General features: G+C 41.3%; 1 protein-coding gene and 1 long non-coding RNA gene across 2 annotated transcripts; both read right to left on the reverse strand.

Moving 5' to 3' along the window:
- Positions 1-904: 904 nt before the first annotated feature.
- LOC109451649 (uncharacterized) lies at positions 905-8804 on the reverse strand. Its single transcript, XR_012491734.1, has 3 exons — positions 8661-8804; positions 3497-7103; positions 905-1069 (listed from the first exon to the last, which is right to left on the reverse strand). It is a non-coding gene; the product is annotated as an uncharacterized LOC109451649 (long non-coding RNA).
- Positions 8805-14562: 5758 nt separating this feature from the next.
- CTSK (cathepsin K) lies at positions 14563-24698 on the reverse strand. Its single transcript, XM_019740006.2, has 8 exons — positions 24557-24698; positions 22967-23090; positions 22388-22510; positions 22147-22302; positions 20946-21164; positions 17426-17591; positions 17070-17175; positions 14563-15260 (listed from the first exon to the last, which is right to left on the reverse strand). The coding sequence occupies exons 2-8, from the start codon at positions 23087-23089 to the stop codon at positions 15161-15163; spliced, it is 993 nt and encodes a 330-aa protein (XP_019595565.1). The 5' UTR covers position 23090; positions 24557-24698; the 3' UTR covers positions 14563-15160.
- Between the last annotated feature and the right edge of the window lie 221 nt (positions 24699-24919).

Genomic DNA, 24919 nt, shown 5'->3' on the forward strand with positions numbered 1-24919 from the left:
CTGGTAATTCCAGGTAGGATCCTGGGTAGGAATGGCTGTCTCCCCAGGGGGATAGGTGCTATTATTCTGACAATGCATGGAGTCTGCTATTTCCCTAGCTTTTCGAATGATATGATCTCTTTCAGAGTTAGTACATGTGGAGAGAATAATAACAGATGTCCCGCCAAGTAAGGTCATAGCTAAGGATAAGGTATTTGAACTCTTTAGTAAAGCGGGAGCAACCAGAAGAAAAGAAGCCCAGCTTAGAGTCAGTCTGACTCAGGTCTGTCATCAAGAAAGGGACATGGACCCTAACAGGGCCTTCAGCGCCTGCCACTTCCCTGAGAGGCATCTGGGTGGCTGGGGTGCATAAGGTTGCCCGGATCGGGTATGAGGAGGGGAAGAAAGGTCGGGAGCAGGCAGTATCAGGTGGTGATGTTGAGGCAGCGGGTTGATACGGTGGAGGAAGTTGAACTAGCACAGGTCGGGGAGGAGAAGAAAAATCAGGGGGATCCAGAGCAGAGGGAGAAGAGGTAGAAGCTGAACCTAAGAGGCGTGATTTGCCCTTTGGTGGGATATGGGACAAGTCACATTTCAGCTCAAAGAAAGCCAGGAGGTAGGGGACCTCACTCCATTTACCCTGCAGGCAGAGATGGTTGTCTAAATCTCGGGAAATATCAAGGTCAAGAGTTCCGGGAGGTGGCCAGTGTTCGCCATTATCAAGCTTATATTGTGGCCAGGCCACAGTTGTAAAGGAAATAAGGTGGTTAGCCTCTAAAACGGGGTAAAGTCCTCTCTTAATGCGGCCCAACATTAACCAAGGACAAGGGAAAATGGCAGGGCGTCCCGCTGTTGGTTTCCTCATGTCTGGCGAAGGGCAAATCTGACCGAGCAGGAGGGTGAAAGAGGGACGTCTTACCTAAGTCATCCATAGAAGGATAGATGAAGGTGGCTTCCTGTATGGGCCACCAAATTGTTAGTATTTTTTTCTCTTTTAGAGTTGTTGCTTTTGGGTCTTTATTTCATCTGGAATTTAGTTTTGTGTATGGAATTTAGTTTTCTCCACCTTGTTTTTTCCCCACTTAACATCCTGTTAAGAAAAAAAAAATTCAATACTTAGAAAGGTGTCCTTTCAGTGCAGTGTGGGCATTGCCTAATGCACCCTGGGGGCGGGGGTGGGCAGGATTTTCTGATTCTATAAGGGTGTGCAACTTTGATTGACTTTCTATTGACTAGGCTATTTTACAACTCTGTAGGAATAGAGCTAATTTGTAAAAAACTAATATGTGTGCAAATGATTCTTATACGTAGCAATGCAAATAAATTTTGTCTAGTAGAGTCTACTGAATAGAGAACATAAACAGCTGTCACAAAAATTTTTATCTGAACCAGGTTTAATATCTTACGGACCCCTTATTAATAAATGGGTTGAATCAAATCTTTGAGTCGTGTTATTTTCATTAGTATGAGAATCACATTCTCAACTCTTTGTAAACTATACTGTAGAAATCAAATCCTGAAAATAAATCCATAGGAGTATATATATTCCTCATTTATCTTTATGGCCATCTAGCATCTTTGGAACAATCTTCCTGTTGGGAGAATTTCCTACATTATAAATTTTGTTTCGCCAAGTTAGAAGCCAAAACTCTGTTTCCAAGCCTGCATTGCATTAAGGCACAGAAATGTGACCTAGCCTTTGCCAACCAGACACATCTGTATAAGACATCAATTTGGGGTGGTCATGTGAGAAAGTAGGCCCGTGTAGAATGCAACCTGCCTTTTGGCAAGAATGGTAGAGGAGATGAACAACAGCAGCTGCAGATCTTCTGGTGTCTGGTCCCCAGGGTCACCTGTACAAGTTGTAGTGTTCACACCAGGTGTGTGTTCAGTAGCATCCTCGGTTGAGTGTCTCTCTAGTTGTGTGGCTTAGAAAATGTTCCTGGTTACATAATCTCCAAGCCTGACTGTCTTTCTGGCCTTCCCAGAGATTCTGTGACCTTCCCACAATTTTTAAAATTTATTTATGTTTTGACTTTCAATATTGTTTTATATTTATTTCAGCATAGTGGTTAGATATTTATGTAATTTACGAAGTGATTCCCCCGCTTAGCCTAGTACCCACCTGGCACTATATATAATTATTCCAATATTCCTTTCCACAATTTTTTAAATAAACTGTAGTACCAGATACATGAACCCGTTAATGATGTCACAGGAGCATAGCGTCTAGAGAAAAACAAGGGCTGGATCTCACGAGGTAGATCAGAAAGGTGTTTTTCTCAGATTATGACCGGAAGAAACTCAAGAAGAAAACTACTGTGGGACTCTCAATTCCTTCAGGTTGTCTTTTTCTCTGTCCTTTTACACGTCTGTTATCATACCTGATTTTTTGCTTTTAGCCTTGGTGTTTTAAATGTATTTGTACCCCCAGACATATATACTTCAATTTCCTTAGTGAGGAAATATGCATAAAAACAAATCTCTTTCAACAAGATGAAAAATGTACACAACTGTTTTGAGAAGGTGCGTGTGTGTTTTTCAGTCATTGTTTCTCTGCCTGGAATAGTCTATAAACCCACACTCAGTACAGAGCATGAACATGGTAATTGGGCAACAGATAAACACCCTCTGCCTTCATGCCTGGGTATTGCCTAAGTGGGCCTGAGGGAGGTTTGTCTAAGGTCATTTGTCTAAGGAAGTTAAGTGGTAGAATTGGAACGCAAAGCCCACACTCTTTTCACTTTATGCCCATTTCGTCCTAATTCCACTTTAAGCGGCATTTCACTGATAGCTTGCAATTGGCTACTATGGGAAACATAAGCAAACCCTACAATCAGGGCTAATTTTGTTTTTCTCCCTTCTTCTGGAGAGCCAGTTGACTGCTTGGAGTGACTGACTCAGAGGCATTGAATATGCTTATTTTGAGTGGAGTCCATTTCTCTTTGAATCTTTTTCAGTTTGTTCAAGACTTGCATTATAAGAAGTTGTGCTTTGGCCTGAATTAGTATAGTTCTCAGTTTCAGATTGCAGAGTCGTAAAATTTGAAGAAAATATTAGACGGCCAACTTAAGGTTGCTCTCTTTTTAGTTATTAAAACAGGACATGTAAAAATTAGTGTCTACACTCATCACCATTTCAAAATTGAAGGAGCATTTGAACACCAAAAAAATAATCTCAGAATTTAGAAACTGAACATATTTAGTTTTATGAAAAGCTCACTCCACTGTCTTTATTTTACTCATTTAACTGTAGAGTAATGAAAATATTGCCAAGGACAAAGACCCAACAAGGCAGGGATTTTTTCCCCCAAATGTATCTCAAGCAGCTACAATAGTATCTGGCACATAGTAGGCCCTCAGCTACTATTTAATGAAATAATGAAGGACTTGCACTCATTTAAGGACCAAAGTTTGGCTACCCCTGGTGTAAGCTCCCCAAGTTGGCATCTTGGATAGTCAGTCAACTAACATATTTGCAGGAGATACGAAAGGGAAAAAAAACGTATGATTCCTACCTTAGGTTGCTAAAATCTCCTTGGGAGCTTTAGAAGATACATGCCTGAAGTTGACTTAATATCAAATTGGATGCTTCCGACTTTTAAGAGAACTGTGTAGTGCCTTTATGTAAGGTGTTAGAAATGCCTTTGCTAGAAATTGGAGAGCCTTTCCATGCTCCATTACTTTCCCCTAGGAATCAAGAGTTCCAACGAGATTGAAAGCTTATAAGGATGTCAGCGAAAGGGGTAAGATTCTGACACTTCCATTTACTGTAATTCTGTCAACAGAAACATTGAGAACACCAACTGTAGCAGCACCTATGAGGTGGTGGTAGCAGGAGTAAACTTATTCTATAGATGAGGAAACTGGGACCAAGAGAGGCTGGTCCAGGACCATTGCAGAAGTAAGTGGTGGGAACACGGAAACTGTGCCACAAATCTCAGAAGCAGGAAACATGACTATGGAGCCCCAGTGAGTGATCAACTTTTGTTTAAACCATTTCTCCTTTTTCACATCCTAACAGATTTGCTAAATCAGCACAGCCTTTGGGGGTGAGGGTAGGGTGGGGTGCTTGGTACTTGTAACCTTTAGCAATAGTAACAGAAGAGGCAGAGGATGTGAAAACACCTAAGGAGGTGTTCAGGTTAAAGATGAATGACAGTTGCTTCATTTTATTTGCAAAGTTCAAGTGTAAGCGCAGTAATAGCCTTCTTCATTTCAGTGTGATTTTAAACCTACACATATAGGCAGTTTCCAACTTGCCAAAAGGTTGTGTTCTAAAAGTCATGTACGGAGGCTGTTTAAAACCAAGAATACACTCTCCTAAAGAAGTATTATAAAGTAGTGATTAGTTTCTGAGACAAGCCAGCAAAAGCCTATCTAACCCATAATGTAGTTGAAAAACTATACTTATACAAGAAATACTACTGTAAACATAACAGGCGACTTCAATGATACCTGTTCCAGCAGCTCCTAAGAATGTGCTTCCATATACTGAGTCTTAGACTTGAATTTCATTCTCATGAATAAAAGTGGTAGCAAGCTCTAATAATAGAGTTTAGCAAAACTACATTATATTATAGCAAACGATAATAGCAGACACTCTGGCCAGGTACTATTCTAAACGCTGGACATATATGAACTCATTTAATGGGCACAATAATCCTGTAAAGTAGGTACTATTATTTTCCCTATTTTACAAATCCTTAGTCCGAGTTGGTGCTCTTGACCGCGGTAATATGTTGCTTTCATTAACTATAACTGGCTTTTATCATATAAATCTTTGTTTCAGTAGAGAGGAGAGGGAAAGTAACTGATTCTGGACGTGTTGGTGTAAGAGGCAACAGTACACTTAAGTTAACCCTGGTACAGGGGAAGTGCTCAGAAAATATGTTTTGATTGAACGCAAATGATAAATTAGTATTATTTTTGAGTGATAGGGTAGTTACAGATTCATTTTTGTAAGTTTATGAGAGCTGGAGTGATACATGATTGTATAGAAGATCCAGATGGAATTTTCTTTCGAGTCTAGGGAGGTGCCGGCCTTCCCAATTACTTAAATATCTTGTCATCACACTTGAGACGACAATACCACTTGAGATTTTAATCGGTCCCAGTAAATTCTCACTGACTTGTTAGGTCTCCGAGGGCTTCAAGTAGATACTTTTTATATTTTGCCAGTTCTTAAATTTGCCATCAGTGGGAAGGCTGGCCTGAATTACCTCGTTTGCCATACTGCAAGGGCAAATCCCCGATTCACAATTTTATCACTCTCTAGCACCTCTAGGACAGTGCTTCCTTATAGAAAAAGAATGCAAGCCACAAAGTAATGTTTAATGCTCTGGTAGCTATATTTTGAAAGTGAAAAAATAAAACAGGTAAAATGAATTGAAGCTTCTATTCACTGAATTCAATACAGTCAAAATATTATCATTTCAATATGTCATCAAGAAATTATGAATGAGATTCCTTTGTTTTGTACCATCTTCAAAATCCAGTTGCATAGTCTACACTGCTAGCATACCTCAGTTGGGACCAGCACATTTCACACGTGGGGTTAGTGGCTACCATTTTGGATCACATAGGTCAAAACCCTCATCACTTCTCCTCCTAAAACAGAGATCTGATTAAAATATTTCCCATCTCAAAAATCTTTAATGACTCCATATTGCCTACTCATTTAAGAACAAGTCTTGACCCTAGTATTCTAGATTCTGTACAAAAACAGCATTACCTGGGAACTTCCAGTTTCCAGCCCGGCATAGAAGAAGTTAGGAAGTTGCTACTTCATCTTGACAAGGAAAAACTGAATAAATAGAAAAATCAGCAATTATCATTAGACCCACGGTCTGGAATGTCCTTCCCCTCATCTCTGCCTCTTGAAATCCTGTTCCTCCTCCATGGGTCACCTCAGAAGACATCTCTTTCAAAGAACCCTTCTTTATCCCCAACCTGATGTCTTTTTAGCTGCCTCTACATTGCTTTGAAGCTCTCTTGTGGTAGACTCATAGATTCTGAGAACAGAAAAATCAATCCCCTTAGTTTTCCACTTAATATTACAATTATTAATGTCTTTTCCATAGAAGTCTACTTGTTAGTCCCCTCAGTACAGGAGTTATGTATATCTTACTGATCTTTGTATCCTCCGTGGCATATAATGCAACGATATAGTAGGAACTCAATAAACATTTGCTGACATACTTGAAGTTATTTCAACAGCCTTCAATCCAGTCTATCTTGCAATTTCATCCTATACATCACAGTCACATGGTACTCTTAAGACACATTTTTATCATACCATTTTCTATGCTTTCTGTTGCTAGTTTTATTTCCCCATAATCTGACCCATCCTTGAGTATTCTACTCAACTTAGAACAGATTTTCAACCCTCAGCCTCTACTGTAGTCAAGCTGATCTCATGGGCCTCCCACATTAGGCTGACTCCCTTCTATCGCAGATTAGGAAACATCTGAAGAACATGGAAAAAGGAAATGAAAGCAGAATAAGGAAGCCCAGTGCCTTCTCTGGGTTTTGCAGTCACCATCTCTTAGCCTCATGTACCCTGAAAGTTAGCTGCTTCACGTCTCTCCGAGGAATAGCTTACTTAGTATTAAAGAAAAGGACTACATTTTAGGACGATATTGATGTCGATGTTATCCTCTGTTAATTTACCCAAGTGATTAATTCTGTGCTGGGAATTCAGTGATAGACGTTATTCTCATAGTTAAAATAGCTCACTTGTAACTGATCCTTCTGTCCAAGAAATACACAAAGGTGAGATGAAGAATGGGGAGATACATTCCAAGCCCCCCAGTGGATGCCTGAAACCGCAGGTAGCACAGAATCCTGTATATACCATGATTTTCCTATACATACACACCTATGATAAAGTTTAATTTATAAATGAGGCAAGTAAGAGATTAGCAACAAAATAGAACAATTGTAACAATATACTGCAATGCAAGTTATGTGACTGTGGTCTTTCTCTCGCTCTCTCAAAATATCTTATTGTACTGTACTCACCCTCTCCTTGTGATTATGTGAGACGATACCATGCATACCTGATGAGATGAATGAGGTGGAATTTTCCATTTAATATTTTGGACTGCAGTTAACTGCAAGTAACTGAAACAATTGAAAACGAAACTGTGATTAAGGGGGGAACTACTGTACCCTTAATAGAGTATAGGAGACTAGAATTAATTAACTTTTTTAAATGATCCAGTTTATACTTTCTGAAGGAAGAAAATAGGATCCTTGAATCATTGGGAAGAATAGAAATGTTCTAAACTTAAAATATACATTATTTACAATACTTTCTGTATAGATTACCTGCTTGGTGCATTATTCACTAGGAAACATGGATGCCAGTAGACATCCCCCATTATCCTGGGGGCTTCTCTTCTGTCACCTGGCAATGTGTGCTCAACTAAGGGAGGTTAATTTTACCAACAGTTCAAAACAAGACATAACTAAGGAGTCATTGAGGTGCCCAAGGATAAGACCCTTCCCCCAGCAATGGATGTGACACATTTGGTGTATTACAATCAATGGCAAGATGAGTCACAAGAAATTTGTTAGTAATAAGGAAGTGCTGAAATTTGCAGGCGATATAGTTAAAAATTAAGTAGAGCTGATTTAGGTTATCTCTGTAATAACATCACTTTGCTATACGTGCATGCTGACATACTTTCTGGGAGAGGAAAGGGCAGTTTATGGATAGCTACCAGAGACTGACATTATTTCGTAAGTGTACCCATGGAAATGCGTCACAAATATGAGCAACATCTGTCTTCGCTACAGTGGTGGAAAAAAGTTGAGAATATCTGAACTATAGGATGTCTGAAAATGTACATTGCTTTTTTTTTTTTTTTTTTAGATTTTATTGGGGAAGGGGAACAGTGTGTACTTCCAGGCCTTTTTTCCAAGTCAAGTTGTTGTCCCTTCAGTCTTAGCTGTGGAGGGCGCAGCTCAGCTCCAGGTCCAGTTGCCGTTTTCTAGTTGTAGGGGGCACTGCCCACCATCCCTTGCGGGAGTTGAGGAGTTCAACTGGCAACCTTGTGGTTGAGAGCCCACTGGCCCATGTGGGAATCGAACTGGCAGCCTTTGGAGTTAGGAGCATGGAGCTCTAACCGCCTGAGCCACTGGGCCAGCCCTACATTGATTTTGTCACGTAGTTTCCATTCCCCTTTCTTGCGGCAATAGCATCCTGATTTTAAAATGGGAATGCCACGCTCCACCCCTTACACACTTACACACACACACACACACACACACACACACACACACACGCTCCTAGGCTTAAGATGGAAGCAACTTTATGCCCAGCTCCAGGGGAGGTTTAGGTCCCAATGCTAGCCCATCAAAGCTTTGCATCCCTCTGGCTACAGTGACTAGAAAAAAAAAATCTCGGCTGTGGTAACTAGCAGAAGGAATTGAACCAAAGGCTACTGAAATTTTTATGGGAACTGTATTGCCAAAGAAACCCCAAGTCTGGCAGTTTACTGCCTTTCCAGGTTGCCAACTTGTGCCATAAAGTTGAGTAGTCAGTCTCCAAAAAGGACATTTACCCCATGCCCACCTCTGTCGTAGCCACAGAGAATTAGGGACAAGCAAGATCATCTAGCAGGAAGAACCAGGGGCCATGGTGGACCACAAGGAAGATCCCCACGGAGAACAAACCTGGAGGTTCATAGCTGGCCGGCCAAGAAACTCACTCCACCACCGGAGAGGGTGTTTTCCATATTTCTGCGTAGCAGAATATAATATGTGATGTGAGCCGATGGTGACTGTGTACTCTTTTCCATCCATTCTCTCCTTTCCAGAAGTGGGTTGTAGTTATGCATCATTCTTAAAGATATATTAGATATAGATAACTTAAGTTTTAGGTTGTTAGGCCTCAAGGGGCCATGTCCAAACTTGACGAGGAAGACTATACACATCAACCCCAAATCCTGATCTTGGAACTGAACAAAGTAAGCAGATAAAGCCCTGGGTTGTCTTATTGGGGAGGGGATGTTGGTAAGTACTCTTTTATATAGGGATGAATGTTTTTAAACAACCAGCCATTCACCCCTTACTTCCTTTCCAACCAAATTCTACTTTTGTTTGAGAACCGCTCTCCACAGAGCCATGGGCTGGAATAAAGTCAGACAGGGAGCCTGGGACCAGCTCATTCTCGTCGGCCTTTTAAGAGTTTTGTATTATACTCTAAGTTCACTGACATATAAGCTGCATGAGGCCATGGATTTTTTGTCACTGCTGAAAAAAGACGTCGTGTGTCACGGGAGGGCTTTGCACAGGGCAGTGATGTAAACTTCTGTCCAGAGACTAGACTGCAGGGTGGGTTAACCCAGAGCAGAGTGTGGCATGGAAGTCGGGAAGTTAGTCCAGGGCAGACATGGTGGAGGCTTAAACTGGAAGGTGGTGGCAGAGGTAAAGAAGTGGCTAGATTTATATTATATTTTGAAGACTAAGGGACAAAATTTGCTAATATGGACCCTCAGAGAAGACAGAAATAGCAAAATAGTAAGTGAGCAATGTTTGACTCAAAATCACATGGCTGAATAACAAACCTTTAAATAGTCACTAGAACTTCTGATTTTTTAAAATTCTGATTGCGTACATGACCAAATTTACCATTTTAATCATTTTTAAGTATACAGTTCAGTGTCATTAAGTACACTCACAATCTATCTCCAGAAATAGGCTTTTTTTAAAAATAGACCTTTTTTTGAGCAGTTGTAGGTTCATAGCAAAATCGAGCTGAAAGTACAGAGTTACAATATATTCCTTGCCCCCACACACCCGCAACCTCCCCCATTTAGAACTTTTTCATCATTACAAATAGAAATTTTGCACCCATGAAGCAATAACTTCCCATTCTACCCCCTCCCCAGACCTTGCTAATAGACCCAGCCTATTCTAATTTCTGTATCTGTAAATTTGCCTATTTTAAATGCCTCATATAAGTAGAATCATTTGTCCTTTTGTGTCTGGATTATTTCACTTATGTTTTCAATGTTCTTCCACGTTGTTGTATGTATCAACTTTTCATTCATTTTTAAGGCTGAATAATATCCCATTGCATGTATCTACCACATTTTGTTTATCCATTCCTCTCATGATGGACTCTTGTGTTGTCTCTACCTTTTGGCTATTGCAAATAACGCTGCAAAGAACATTGGTGTACAAGTATCCATTTGAATCCCTGCGTTCAATTCTTTTGGATATGTACCTAGAGTGGAATTGCTAGATCGTATGGTAATTCTATGTTTAACTTTTTGAGGAACGATCAAACTGCTTTACACAACAATTGCACCATTTTATATTCCCAGAAGCCGTATACCAGACTTCCAAATTCCCCACATCCTTTCCACACTTCCATTTTCCACTTTTTTGTAATATCCATCCTAATGGGTACAAAGGGTATCTCATTGTAGTTTTGACTTGCATTTCTCTAATGAGCTATTTTCACGTGCTTATTGACCACTTGTGTATCTTCTTTGGAGAAATGTCTGTACAAGTCCTTTGCCCATTTTACATTGGGTTGTTTGTTGTTGTTGAGTTGTAGGAGTTCTTTATACATTTTGGATATTCATTCCTTACCACCATATAATTTGCAGATATTTTCTTCCATTCTGTGGGTTGTCTTTTTAGTCTCTTGAGTAACATGTTTTGATGCACAGAAGTTTTTTATTTAGGTTTTCTGAATTTCTTTCCATAGTGTTTTGTAATTTTCAGGGTATAAGTTTTGCACTTTTTCATTTAAATTTGTTCCTAAGTATTTTATTCTTTTTGATGTTATTATAAATGGAATTGTTTCCTTAATTTAATTTTCATTTTGTTCATTGCTACTGTATAGAAGTAAAAATGAGTTCTGTATATTGATCTTGTACCCTGCAACTGTGCTGAGCTCATTTATTAATTCTAATAGTTTTTCAGTTAATTCCTTATAATTTTATGTATATGTGATTTTGTCATCTCCAAAAGCATAACAGCTTTACCCTGTCAATTCTATATATACAGACAGTCTCAGGAAACCAAGCCTTCAGGTCTATAAATGCCCAGAGGTGAAGAACTAGGTTCCTTCCTGAAGTCCTTGGACAAACCTAGCTTAGAAGTATTATGAAGCCTGTCAAGGACGCTTTTCAAGGGCAGAAGAGTCTCAAAGTTCAACTAAAAGGAAATGTACTATAAAAGAATGAAATAGTCCAGGATTTCTATAATACCTGTCCACTAAAAGTTTAATGGGCTACCACTTAGAAGTTTTTATTTCCTCTTCACTACATCTATGAAGGATGGTGAAAAACAGAGTATATACAAAAGGTCAGACAATTAAGTTAGCAAACTTTCCACCATTTAAGTACATGGTGTATATTGCTGTCATTAAGAACACCAGGACCTTGGATTCAGAAAGAGCAAGCAAGCAGCCAAATCCAGAATATGAGACATTTTACTAGACAAATGACCTGGTGTCCTCTTGAATCCATGTCTGGGGGAGAGTGCAGGCAGGGAGGTGGCTATCAAAGAACACAGTAGACTTAATAACAATCAAATGCAACGTGTAAAACTATTTGGATACTGGCTTGAATAAACTAAGAGTAAGAAGATATCTTTAAACAACTGGAGAAATTTTTAAATGGACTAATTATGAAACGATATTAAGAAACAATTTTGTTAGGTATGCTAATGTGAAAATAAATTCCTTACTCAGAGGTGTGTAACGAGAATTTTATGAGTGAAATTACACCTGGAATTTGCTTTAAAATACTAAAAAAAAAAGAAGAGGGATAGATGAAATTGCGGATAATTTTTGAAGCTGGTTGATGGGTACATGGGGCTTCACTCTACTACTCTCTCTCTCTCTCTCTCTCTCTCTCTCTCTCTCTCTCTCTCCTCTTGTATATGTTTAAAATGTTCCATACGTAAAGTTAAAATAATACAATAAAATTTGTAAAAGGAGATAGAAAAACAAAAAAGACCTGGGTCTGAGACCAGGCTCAGCCACTTACCAGCTAGGTTACCTTGGGAAAGCTATCTGATATCAGTAATATGGTAATGATAAGAGTACTGTGTGGAAAGCATTTAATGTGGTAGGGGCCGCATAGTAACGCTCAATAAATGTTAGATAATATTGTTATTAGGAAAGAAATAAAATTACATAATGACAAATTTGATTGTATGGTCATTTTAAAATTTTCTGGTATCAAACTATCAATCATGAATTGCAGTAGTAGTTATAACTGAGAACACTGGAAACAATATAAGTGTTGGATTGATTGGGGTTTAGTTAAATAAGTTATGTACATCTTTACAGAATTTTATGCGTCTATGAAATTAACCATCCTTCTAGGTCAGGATCTAGCAACTCTTTTGCTTAGCATCGTTTTGGAGGTATTAACAGACAAGAAAGAAATCAGAGGTAAACATCAGAAAGAAAGGGGTAAATTTTACCTCTGTGGATAATACATTTATATACTAAAAAAAAAAAAAAAAAAGTCTAAGTGAATCAACTGAAAAACATAAACAAAAAGAGAATCCAAAGTAAGGTTAGCTGAGTACAAAAATGAATATAACAGAAATCACTAGCTTTCAATATGTCTAATTGGCAATTATGTTGGAAAAGACCCCATTTAAACTGCAAAATAATAATAATAATAATAATAACAACAGATAAACTTAGAAAAAAGGTTAGCGAGAAATGAACAATATAAGAAGGGCACAAAAGAATACTTGAAAAAATATGAAGGCATTTCTTGTTCTTAGAGGGGAAGATTCAGTAGTATAAAGAGGTCAAATTTCCCTAATTAAGTTATAAATTTAATGTCATCCAAATAAAAATACCAGCAGGGTTGATGATAATTTGACAAGCGGATTCTAAAGATCACATGAAAAAAAAATAAAAAGCAAGTATATTCACGAAAGAAAATCTAGAGACTAATAAGAGGAAGATTAACCCTATTAGATATCAAAACACATTACAAATGTGCGATTCTGGTCAAATGTAGACACACATGTGAACGTACCAGAATACAAAATCTATAGATAAACTTGGAGTAAATGTTTTGTCCACGTAGCCACACATAAGGAAATGCTAAAGGATGTTCTTTAGGCAGAAGGAAAAAAAATGCCAGATCAGTTAGCAGAACTGGGTAGATGTGCCTAGTGGGGCATCAGACATCTCACACCTGTCTTGGGTCCTTTTGTAGCTCAACAGAAACTACTTGCATATTGTTGAATGTGCAGCCTCCTGTTTACACGTTTGAATATTGTTGTTCGTTGGGTGTGGAATGCCATTCCCAGCTCCCCACTGGCCAAACTTTCCCAAAAGTTCAGGAGTCACTCTTCTGTGAGGTATCCTTCTGTGAGGAGACAGAGTACGTGCAGTCTCCTACACGTTGCTTTCCCTCCAGGTTCCTGCATTGCCATCTTGTGCTTCATCTGTTACTTGTTCTTTACATCGCTGCCAGAGGAATCCTGCTAAAATATAGATCTGAGCGTGTCTCCTTCCTGCTCAAAAATATTTGATGCCTACTCAGTGCCGGTGTGTCTATAAAATAAAATATGAACTTCTTGGGACACGGGAGGCAGTGAACGCCCTCCAGGATTCATCTCCAACCTACTGTCCTCGCCTCAGCTCTACTAGGGATGTCTTAATATCCTGTACTTGAGCCGCTCCAGCCCTCACCCTGTAAACACACTGCTCCCTCAGTGCCTCTGTTCGACCAGAACCTTCGGGTGATACACTCTCCCTCCTTCCATCCCACTCCCCACCCCTGTCTTCTCTGCCCATTCAGACCTTTCAAAGCTCCGTTTTCAATGAAGCCTCATTTAAAATCCCATGAAGAATTAATGACTCATTCCTGAACTTGCATAATTAGTATTTATTTCATTATGATTGGTATTATTAGTTGTTTGGTATTATTGGTATTATTGGTATTATTAGTCTGTCACTAGTCTGTCACAAGGCCATGTCTTACCATGTCTTACTAATTTGTTTCATCCTCCTAGCCTTACATGCACTGCTTAGCACATGGCAATGAATAGTTACGCACAAAAAATAAATAATTTTTGCATAGAATGAGGTTAAATAGTGCCTGACACATGGTTAGTATCCAATAAATGTGAACTCTTTCTAGTGGTAAGAATAATAGGCATTTTGTGAAAAATGGTAAAACCAGTTGTGCTGATTTATTATTAGTCAGCTAAGTTCTTTTAGAATTAATCCTACCATTATAAAGAGTCTCAAATGTCCTCTTTTGTTAACAGCAAACGTTTCGGTTCTAGAACTTCAGGAGGCCTTAAGATATTTTTTCAAGACCCAAGTTTATGTGTCACTTAATCCGGTCCCCATAAAATGAAATTAAATATTGAAGTCTCCCTATAGCCATTTAACCCCTGAAATTTAGTACATTTCTTAGTACAGAGTAAGCACCTAATAAATATTGAAGGAATGAACAAATAAGTGAATTGAGATGAATTGTTTGTGACGCTCTCTTCAAACAACGAGCACATCAAGTGCGAGGAATGTGTTTTATGCACCTTTTTGTCTCCAGCACCTCACACAGTATCCAACACGAAATGAGTGGTTACTAAATAACTATTTATTAAGTTATAGACAAGAGATAAATACTCAGTTTACTTTAAAAACGCAAAGAAGGAAAAAGAAAACACATTTCTTGTATCATGCTAACTTGTACCAACAATTTAGGAATAGATTTATGAATTGGGGTATAAAACACAGAAAATGTCTACTTTGGGAGATAGAAGAAGTGACCTTGGAGGCTCAGAAGTCTCCAAGGTCACCTTGGTCCCCAAACTGTTCAATGAGAATCTAGCCTATCTGAAGACCTGTGGCCTCTAACTACTTACCCAGCATCCGCCCTAGGACAACAGTCAGGGCAGGCTGCGGTCACCTCTCTTAGCCTAAGAGCACGCCTGTTAGGGAACTTCCTCCTGTGGCTCAAGTGAAAAACTAAAGGCCTTGTGTGGAGAAAAGGGAAGCAGTAGGAGGGTCCCTTGAAGCAAAAACAAACGGGGAGACTGAATGGACAATCTCTGGATTACTCCCTCTGCTTCACGAAACGCACACCAACTCCCTTCCAAAGTCCATCAGTAAGGCGCACCATCACACCATCACGGAAAGAATGAAAGAGCAGGGTGGGGTCGGCCGGCTGGAGTCACATCTTGGGGAAGCTGGCCAGGTTGGCAATGCCACAAGCGTTGTTCTTATTCCGAGCCATGAGGATATAGCCTTTGTTTCCCCAGTTTTCTCCCCAGCTGTAGAACCAATCAAGACAAATACTTATTACCCTCAGGTATTTAGGTATGAAAACACTGAGTACCGTGCTAGGAACTGATGGCATACAAAAGTGAATAAGACTGTTTTTGACCTTAAAAGAGTTCAAAGTCAAGAGATAGAGAGAAGGCATAATGCCATAGGTCTCAAAGGTAGGAGAGATTGCTTTTGATCAAAGGATCAAAAAAGACTTACTGTATGAGGTGGCATTTGAGCTGAGGCCAAAGGCTGGATAGAATCTGGTTCTATGGAAATGGGATGCCAGTGGAGGCATGTGAAGTGAGTAACAGGAAAGGCAGGAAAGCATGGGACACGTGTTAAGATCACATGGCTGAAAACTCAGGTGCCTGATGGGGTGTAGTGAGACTTGTGTCTGGCAAGGTAGGTAGAGATCCGCTGGACTTATTTTTATGGCCAGACTAAAGAGTTTGACCCATCGTAGCGGAGGAGACACTGAAGGTTTCTGACTGGGAGAGTGATCTGATCCGATCTGTGTTGTAGGACGAGCAATCTTGAAAACATGAGTCTAGAGCATGCGAAAGAGGCAAGAGAGTCTGAAGCTGTGATCACAGGAGTAAAACCCATAGGAGAGATGAATGCAGCTAGGAGAATGGATGAGATTGCTAACGGAACAAGTGGAGAGAATAGAAGGTTAGGGGGGAGAGCGAGAGAGAGAGAATGGTCTGTGTATCTTCCTAAATTGTTTTCCTGAGTTTTCTGTCCCTTTTCCCCAACCAGCCAATTCTCTGATTACCCAATACATTTTCCTTAAGACCTGTCCCCTACACCTGTTCCCTTTTCCACAGCTCCCCAGTGACCCTGATCCTGCCTGGGCGTGTCCCTTATTCCTCCCAGCTCTCCTAGATGCAGCCTCCCCCCTTGGCACCTGGGTAAGGACACGGTAAATGCTTGGGACTGGGAAAGGGAAAACACAGGACAGAAGCCATGGGAAAAGGAACACCTTCTTAGAAGGGTGCTGGGGTTTGCCCTTAGTTGGGACCGTGATATAAAAGTTGCATTTGAAGCACCTCCCAGCCTCACGTTCTATCCTGCCAGCCAGCAGCCCAGCCCTGGCCTGTGAACTCCCCAGAGGCAGGACGCAGTGATACTGCCAGGCTGCTGTTGACCCCCGAGGAAGGCAAAAGTATAATTCTCATAAATCTGCCCCCCAACCTCCCGCCAAAGTCACAAGGGAGCCAAGGTTACCCTGTCGTTTTATCTATTCCCAATAATAGTGAAGGAAACATGAAGTTTTGCTATCTACTTTCTGGAAAGCGTTTTTCTCCACAGACTTCAAAATCTTTGGCCAGTTCACCTATGTGTCTATCCTAAGTGTAACTAGAAGGGCAGAAAGCTGCCGCACGGGACAATAAACCTCCACATTGTTCCCGACTGCTTTTAGACAAACTGATGATGGAAACCTCCTGAACAAACTGATCACGTTAGAGAACAGAGAAAGAAAAAATATATAATTCCAAAGCTCCTGCTGGTCCTTGCTGCCTCTCTCTGTTCTGGTTAGCTAGGTCGGTCCTTCTTGGGGGCCGTGAGACCACTGAGCTCGCGCAGACGTCTTGCTCCTTTGTGACTAAGCACCTTCCACAAGGACCAGCTGCCCAACACAAACTCTGAGTACTGCTGTCTGGCCATTAAATGTTAGGGTAGCCTCTGACTGAGAATTCGGAGACAACTTTGTCTTGATTTGAGAGAGAGAAAGGACTCTTGGGAAGTTGGAGTTGAGGCTGAGTGTCCAGAGGGAGACTGAGTGACAAATGTAGTGTTCCCATCATTACCTGTTTTTAATTATCCAGTGCTTTCTTCCCTTCTGGATCCCGTATCCCACGGCCAAAACCGCATGGTTCAGGTTATCGCTGTTGCAGTTTTCATCATAATACACACCTAGGAAACAATCAGTCAAGGTGAGGCTTTCTGCCACCCACTCCAGGAGACCAACCCTCCGTGGAATCCCATCCCATCAGTAGGGCTTCTGACATGGATGCTCTATGCTGCGGCAGCTGTTAGCTTCTCTCCGGCAGACTCTGTCTGACTATGGAAACTAAGCACTGAAAAGGCCCAGTGACCTTTGCGAAGCTGCCCAGCCCACATCCTGAGAGACCGGTGAGTGTGCTCTGGGGGAACAGCTCCCTACCTTTGCTGTAAAACTGGAAGGAGGTCAGGCTTGCATCGATGGCCACAGCCACGGGTCCCACGCGGGCCACTGCCCTCTTTAGGGCTTTTTCATTCCCCTCAGGGATCTCTTTGTATCCTCTGCACTTGGCTGCCTTGCCTGTTGGGTTGTACATACAACTTTCATCCTGGAAAAAACAGGGTTGAAATAGGATTAGGACAAAGCAACAGGCAGTGAACTGGTGAGCAAGAAACTCTACCAGTGTTTCAACTGACGTTCAGTGAACTAACAGGGGCTGCAAACTGGCCTCCAGAGAGGGTCTGTTCGTTCTTCACCAGTTTCGACAACTGTAAAAAAGAATATGAAAAGTGGACGCCTTGCACCATACACAAAAATCAGTTCCAGGTGGTCTCGAAACATAAATGTGAAAGCAAACACCATGAAACTTAGAGAGAGAGAGAATACTTTTAGTACCTCAGTGTAGAGAAAGATTTCTGAAATAAGATTTGTTTTAAGGCACAGATCACCTTCTAGCCCTGTAGTATGTGTGAGCCTGGGAGGGCAGGGAGGCATCAGCTGCTGTGTGTGTGTGGGTGGGGTCGAGGCCAAAGCCCAGCTAGGGGGAAGGCCTGGGCCCTACGCACCTGTCTCAGGGGAGCTAGTGTGAGGCGAAGAGCTTGTGATGGACCTCGTGCTCTCATGAGAGACAGAAGAAAAATAACAGAGCCTGACAGGAAAACAAATTAAAAAAGAACTTAGCGATTTGGCCTGTGAATTTCCAACACTGTGGTTTGCAAGTCCAGGTAACAATGGTACGCTTCACTGGCAAGCCACAGGCATGAAATCTAATGACCCCCCACGTGAAGGTGGTAGGTTTTTTTTGGCAATTCATTTTCCTACAGACCACGCTTTCAAAACCCTAAAGATGCATCTGGAAGAATACATTACCTACATATTAACAATAAGAGCAGCATTTGACATGATATTCTAAGATTACACGATATCCCGTCTTAATAATTTCTCAAGATTCCTTTGTTTGCGGCCATATTTCCCTTGATGACTCCCTAGTGCCAAAAACTGCACAGATCTACAAAAAAATTAAATATCTGAGGAATCATTTCGGAACGACGTCGTGCAATGATACTTTAAAGCCAGCATAATGTGCGTAATGTGCTGGGATGAACTTAAATTACTGTATTATCTGGCTCTTGCCCTATCAGATCTCTTCCTTTCTGAGTTTTATTTTTCTTTACCTCCCTCCATTCAGTCACATGCTCAGATGTGAAGTTCTTTCAGTTTTGGACAATAACTGCTTTTTAAAGGCTGTAAAGCAGATGCAAGAGAAAAATTGCTTAAGATTCAGAATGTTAAAGGGGGAACACATATCTTATATGGCTAATTCTCATTTTAATTGATTATGAGAACCAAATCATTCCACATTGTTCCAAAGTGCTGAAGACATCATTTGAGGGGTCAGGAGAGCAGAAATGAGAAGTCAAATGCTCCTTGCATTCCAAAATAGGGTCTCAAATATTACATAATTTTTCATTTAAATTATTCAGTCTCTGAGCTAGTAGTTAAACACTGTCTCAATAAACTGGTTAATATAGTACTGAATAAACGATGCAAACTGTCCATGGATCAACTATTAGCTCTGATAGTATTTATTTTTCTTTAAACTAGTTAAGTTGCACAAACCTTAAAATTGGCTGCCTGTATTAATCAACACGGAAAAAATTATAAACGTAAATCTGATTTTTTTTTTGTTGCATATACTGTTGGGATTTGTTTAAGTTTTTGATATCATGTGATGACAAAAAGTTGTCAAATGAGTAGTCGACAATTTAAAAACGAGTGTTTTGCCAAGTTCACATTATCTCACTCACTAAATGGCCAGATGTGTTCAGAGTTAAAAAGCTAAAGTGTTCAGGCAGATTTAATACACTACACACTACAGCAGCCCCAGCGTTCAAACAGGACTTGGGACCCAGCAGTTTTGAAAACTGTACACCGATTAAATGAATTGTTTTTCAGGTACCTCCAGTTTCTCAGCCTTGTATACCTGACAGCTAAAACACAAACAAACAAAAAGACATAACATGGAATCATAATGGGATGAAATTTACAAAATGAAGTACTGTTTTGATGTGGCCAATGTCATGAGGTGTTGAAACAACTTTACTGTGTAAGTTGTTAAATATCCAGTGAAATGGACCTGTTCAGTCATTTACGTTAATGAGCATTTTATTGCAGCAGATATCATTTCAGACGACTAAACATGAAGAAATAATGCTTACTGCTACTGGGGTTTTTTAAAGGCACAAACGGCCAAGGAAAAAATTCATAATTTCACGACACTAAAATTAAGAACTTTTCTGGATTGAAAAACGTCAGAAAATAAGCGAAAAGACAAACATCGACCTACAACACACAGAGTATTAGTATTCAAACATTTTTTTAAAATTCCTAAAAACCAGTAAGAAAGAGAAAACTAACCTAATTAAAAATGGAAAAATGATATAATATAAAGTCAATGCAGACAGCCAGATAAACGTACTGATGAAGCTGTCTCTATGGGATTTCTTACACACTGCCCGTGGGAGTATCCATTTTTCCAAACCCTTTGGTAACCCATTTGACATTATCTGGTAAAGCTGAAGATGCATGTACCCTGAGTCGGCTGATTCTGTCCCATGGTTTTATATTCTAGTAAAGACATTCTTGCACTTGTGCACAGAAGACACGCTTGGCAATGCTTGCAGCAGATAAACAGATCACGCAGATAAATTTGGCTCTGCTGCACAACTAGTGGCATGAATTTGAGTATGCTGTTTCATCTCCTTAAGCGTCAATTCCCTCACTTACAAAGTGAGGCTAAGTCTACTTTACAGGGCGGCCATGAGGATTACATGAGCAAATGCACGAAGCACACAGCTTAGCACAACACAGCCATCATTTTTATTACTAAAACTTGCTGTTGCTGCTTCAAAGACACCTGCTACCAAGGCCCCCTATTATATTATCTGTCAGCCCCAGGTACAGTAAAAAGCCCTCAGATCTTCCTTCTTTTGGGTAAGACAGACCTCCTTCCTGTTGCTAAATGATCTTCTAGGAGGAAGTGAGTTGATCTCTAAAATTACAACAAATATGAAGCAACTTGTTTTTCTCTCCTTTTGTATATGTTTGCATGTTAACTTAGACAATTTGCTTCAGTGAGCTCCAGATCTGCAGTGAGATTCATGAAGTTGGCATGGTGGGTTTGGGATTTGTGATGGGAACGGAGGAGCTCCCAGAAACCTGCTCAGAGGTCTGTGGAATAACCCGTCCTCTGTTTTCTCTCCAGGGCAGAGAAGCAGATCGCCTCTGGCAGCCTAAGCTCCTCCAGACTGTGGGAACCTTCCTGGCCTTCTGTGGGCACTTATCCCATCAAGAAAGCAGGATAAGTTAATAGCAAACGCGATTTCTAGAATTGTCTCCAGTGCGTAACAGGAGGGGAAGGAGGCGCCATGACAGAGCTGTGTAAGTGTGGGGACAGTCTCACCTGTCCCACATACGGGTAGGCATCTTCAGAGTCAATGCCCCGGTTCTTTTGCACGTACTGGAAGGCGTTGGTCATGTAGCCCCCTCCGCAGCCATCATTCTCAGACACACAATCCACCAGGTTCTGGGGACTCAGATTTAAGAGTTCACCGGTTTTCTTCTTGAGCTGGCCCTCCAGGGCACCCACAGAGCTGAACGCCCAGCAGGAGCCACACTGACCCTGAGAGGTGGAACAGAGAAACTGTCAGTCACTGCAGGTGCCACTTTTTGTTTCTTCCCTCTACCTGGGTGATGAAGTTCCAGATAGTTTCGAAACTCCAGCACACAGGTCCCCGTGGCTGTTCTTCATTTAACATTTGTTGCATTGTCATTGCGCTGGTAACGATTTTGGTACCGATTACTACTGTTGTTACCATTCATTGTAGTGAAGCAGAGAATACTGCCTTTGCAACCCCTTCCTTACCCATGTGGCCTTGGGTAAGTTACTATACCTCCCTGTGTCTCAGTTTCCTTACCTGTAAAATGTGGATAATAATAATATACTTAATGGGATTAAAAAATTAATTCACGTCAAGGATTTATAAATTTCTGACACATAATAATCTCAAAAAGTGCTAGCTATTATTAGGGTTTGTTCAGCTAGAGTGTAGATTTTAGTTTCCTGTTCTATTTTTTAAGATTGAAGAGTTTTTGAAGACACGGGTTATGACTTAGTTGTCTTGAATCTCTACTGGCTAGCACTACACCTGGTAGATTCTGGGGGGAAAAAACAGTTTTTGTTGAATGAGTGTTAAATCAGTAGATCATCTGGTTGATACAATCAACGTTGTGAAGGCCATGGGAAAACTGGCATTCTCATGCTGGTAAGAATGTAAGAGTGTAAAACCTTTTTTGGAAAGGAGTCTCTGTGACCTAGTGATTTTAATTTTGGGATGTATTTTGCGTAAATATTTGTACCTGTGCACAAAGGTGCTTATAGCAACACTATTGGTAAAAAAAGAAAACACATAAACAACCTACATGTACAAAGCTGGAGATGAGTTACGTAAATAATGGAATAGGCTATATTCTCTTAGCATGGGGAGAGGTACCATAATTCCTTGCCCCTTTTTCCTGGGGCCTTCATACCTTAAGAACAAAGCAGCAGCAAAGGAAGAGATCGTGCCAGTTTACCTACCCACACCCAGGAGACCGGAGGGTACCTGGTTTTTGACCGGAGTGACGTATCCCTTCTTTCGATAATCGATCGAAGTTGGGACTTTGCCTTCCCAGTCTGGGATGTAGAGGGTATCGTTACTGCGGGAACGAGATGGGGGTACTTTGAGTCCAGTCATCTGCTGAACCACCTCTTCACTGGTCTGGGACAAAGAAGAAAGAGGCCAGGCCTAAGCAGCGACCTGAGGCCAACAGGGCAGGTAGGCCAGGTGTGGAGGCTCAACTCACCATGTCCCCCAAGTGGTTCATGGCCAGTTCATAGCTATGGACGCCAAGGGAGGCCTCAAGGTTATGGATGGAAATGTGCTTCAGGTTTTTTTCCCAAATTAAACGCCGAGAGGTTTCATCCACCTAAAGAGAGCAGTCAGTACAGGCATACACTGTGTGCGGTTCACAAAGTTATATGATGTAATACTGTGGAGGTTTTTAGGAGAAAAGATGCAAGTTCCAGTGATAGAGTTTACCGTCTAGTTGGGCAAATGACCACGGGCTTATTAAGAGCATGCAAAAAGAAACATGAATAATTGAATGCAAAGCTCTGGAGAGATGGATAGAAAAGTTGCTTATGGATTAACAACAGTCATCTGAGAAGTCGTCCCAAAGAAAAAGATAAGACAGTTGTAACGAAAAGGAAGGATAGTACTTGATGGAGGGTGAGTCGAGGAGTAGGAATGAAAACCCCATGTTAACAGTTAGGGGACGGGGGCAGGGTTGCTTGGCTGGGGTGGTGAAAGTATTGGGACAGAAGCAGGGAGCCTGGAGGTCTCAGGCTCCCCCCCACCGTGCTCCCCTCCAGGTCCTCGGCACCTTGCTATTATATTGCCTCCTGTGGGTCTTCTTCCACAGCTCCCATTGCGTGTCCAGTATCTCCTCGGGGGTTAGAGCAAAGCTCGCCAGGGGCAGCAGCAGCAGAACCTTAAGACCCCACATTCTGGGGAAGGGGACAATTAGAGGAGACTCTTCTATTTGCCAAGAAGTTCCTAGCCTGGCTTAGGATGAGGAGCTACCTGGAGACATAGTCCCAGACAGGTGGTTCTTCACCTTTGGGAACCATAGACTCCTTTGAGAAGCTAAAAGTTTTGCAACCCACTATAACCCCTCTCACCAGAAAAATGCATGCACACACAGTCATTCTGGGGAGTTCCAGAACCTGAAGTGCTGACCCCCTTCCTCCGCTGTATGAGGCTTTATGAGGAAGGTAGACAGAGAACAGTGGTGGTCAGGAGGGGTCTGGGATTGGATGGGGTGCTGATATACCTGGTTCCGTCATTTGACCTAGGGAGACTCAGGGCGCGGGCACGCGCGCGCACACACACACACATCCACAGACAACTAGAAACAGGGTAGAAAATGGACGATCAGCGTGGGCTCAGCATTTGTCTCGGTGCCCCCAGCAGACTTGGAAGAGATGGGCAAGGTAAGTGCAAGGGGATGACGGTGGTTGGAGAATACACAGAGGAGAGATTTCCAGCTAAGTTCTGCATCCCGACCACTTCCAGGCATCTTTTTCTTTAGTGGCTAAATTCTTTCCTTTTTCCAGATCTTAGCAGGCGTCGACAAGGGTAAAGTTGACCATATTTCCTATTTTCTAACTGAGAGAATGGATTTCCTGTCTCCTCAGTATTCTTAGCAGTTCTTCTTTCTCTTCTGGTTCCCCCCTCAGGCAGGAAGCTGTTCTAATCTTGACCAGCTGCTGTGGGAAGGTTTTGGGGTTGTTTTTTCTCTGACAACAAAAAATCTCTGTGACCGCCTCACAGGCCAAAAAGCCTCAGAACCAAAGCTTGTTAAAAGAATGTAAGACAGAAAAGCAATGTGCTATGACCATTAAATACACAGCTTTATAGAAGTTTGGTCTAGCGTCGCTCACTTCTTGCAGTGGCTTACTTACTTATGTGCCCTCCATTTTAAGAACAATTTATAGTCTTGCATAACTTTTGAATTTATAGTCCATTTTTGTGTGCTCTTTGCAAACTGGCAAATATCCAGCAGGACATTTACTATCCGGAATGTTAGGGGCTCTGAGATGTCACAGATTAGGAAGTACTGAGCTACCGTCTCCCTGCACCACTCCACCTTCCCGCTACAAGTTAACCCTTTGCGTACCTTTGGCCAAAACAGAAAACCCCACATAAAGGTCCCCCTTTGAAGGATGGGTAAAGGATCCCCTGTATTCTTGGCTTTCACTAGTAACCACGTATACATACAAATCACAAATCCTTTAGAAGAAATCCTAAAGATTTCCAGGTAGATTGTATACGGCCAGGAAATGACCTAAGGGCATCATTTCCATCCACGCAGCCTTTGGATCCCCGAGTCACTACACCCCTAACACTTCTACGATGCAGAATTGGCAGGAACAGAAAAGCTAAAAGTACTAGGAAGTCGAAAAAACGTTACCTGCTGGCAGGGATCTGTTCTCTGGGCTGGTTTCCGCAGGGAACTGTGGATAATGTGAGCGGATGACTGGGGTGCTGGATTTATTCCATTAGAATTGCGGAAGTCAGCTCCAGCTGTTGGTTGGAAAAATTGGATGGGAAAGAAGGGAGGGTAGAAATGCTGAGAAGGGGACTTGGGGGGGGGGGAGGAGGAGGTAGTGGATTTGCATGTTTCTGCGTGGGGGTGTGCACCTAGGTGGAGGGTTGCTTTTTTTTCAGTTTCACATCGACTCTAAGGGCAGACCAAAAAAATAGTAAAAAAACAACCCTCAAATCACATTAAGTTGGGGCTTATCTTCTCTTTGGTAGCTAGAGGGACACAGTT

Source organism: Rhinolophus sinicus, linkage group LG14, assembly GCF_036562045.2.
Source record: "Rhinolophus sinicus isolate RSC01 linkage group LG14, ASM3656204v1, whole genome shotgun sequence".
Classification (NCBI taxonomy): Eukaryota; Metazoa; Chordata; class Mammalia; order Chiroptera; family Rhinolophidae; genus Rhinolophus; species Rhinolophus sinicus.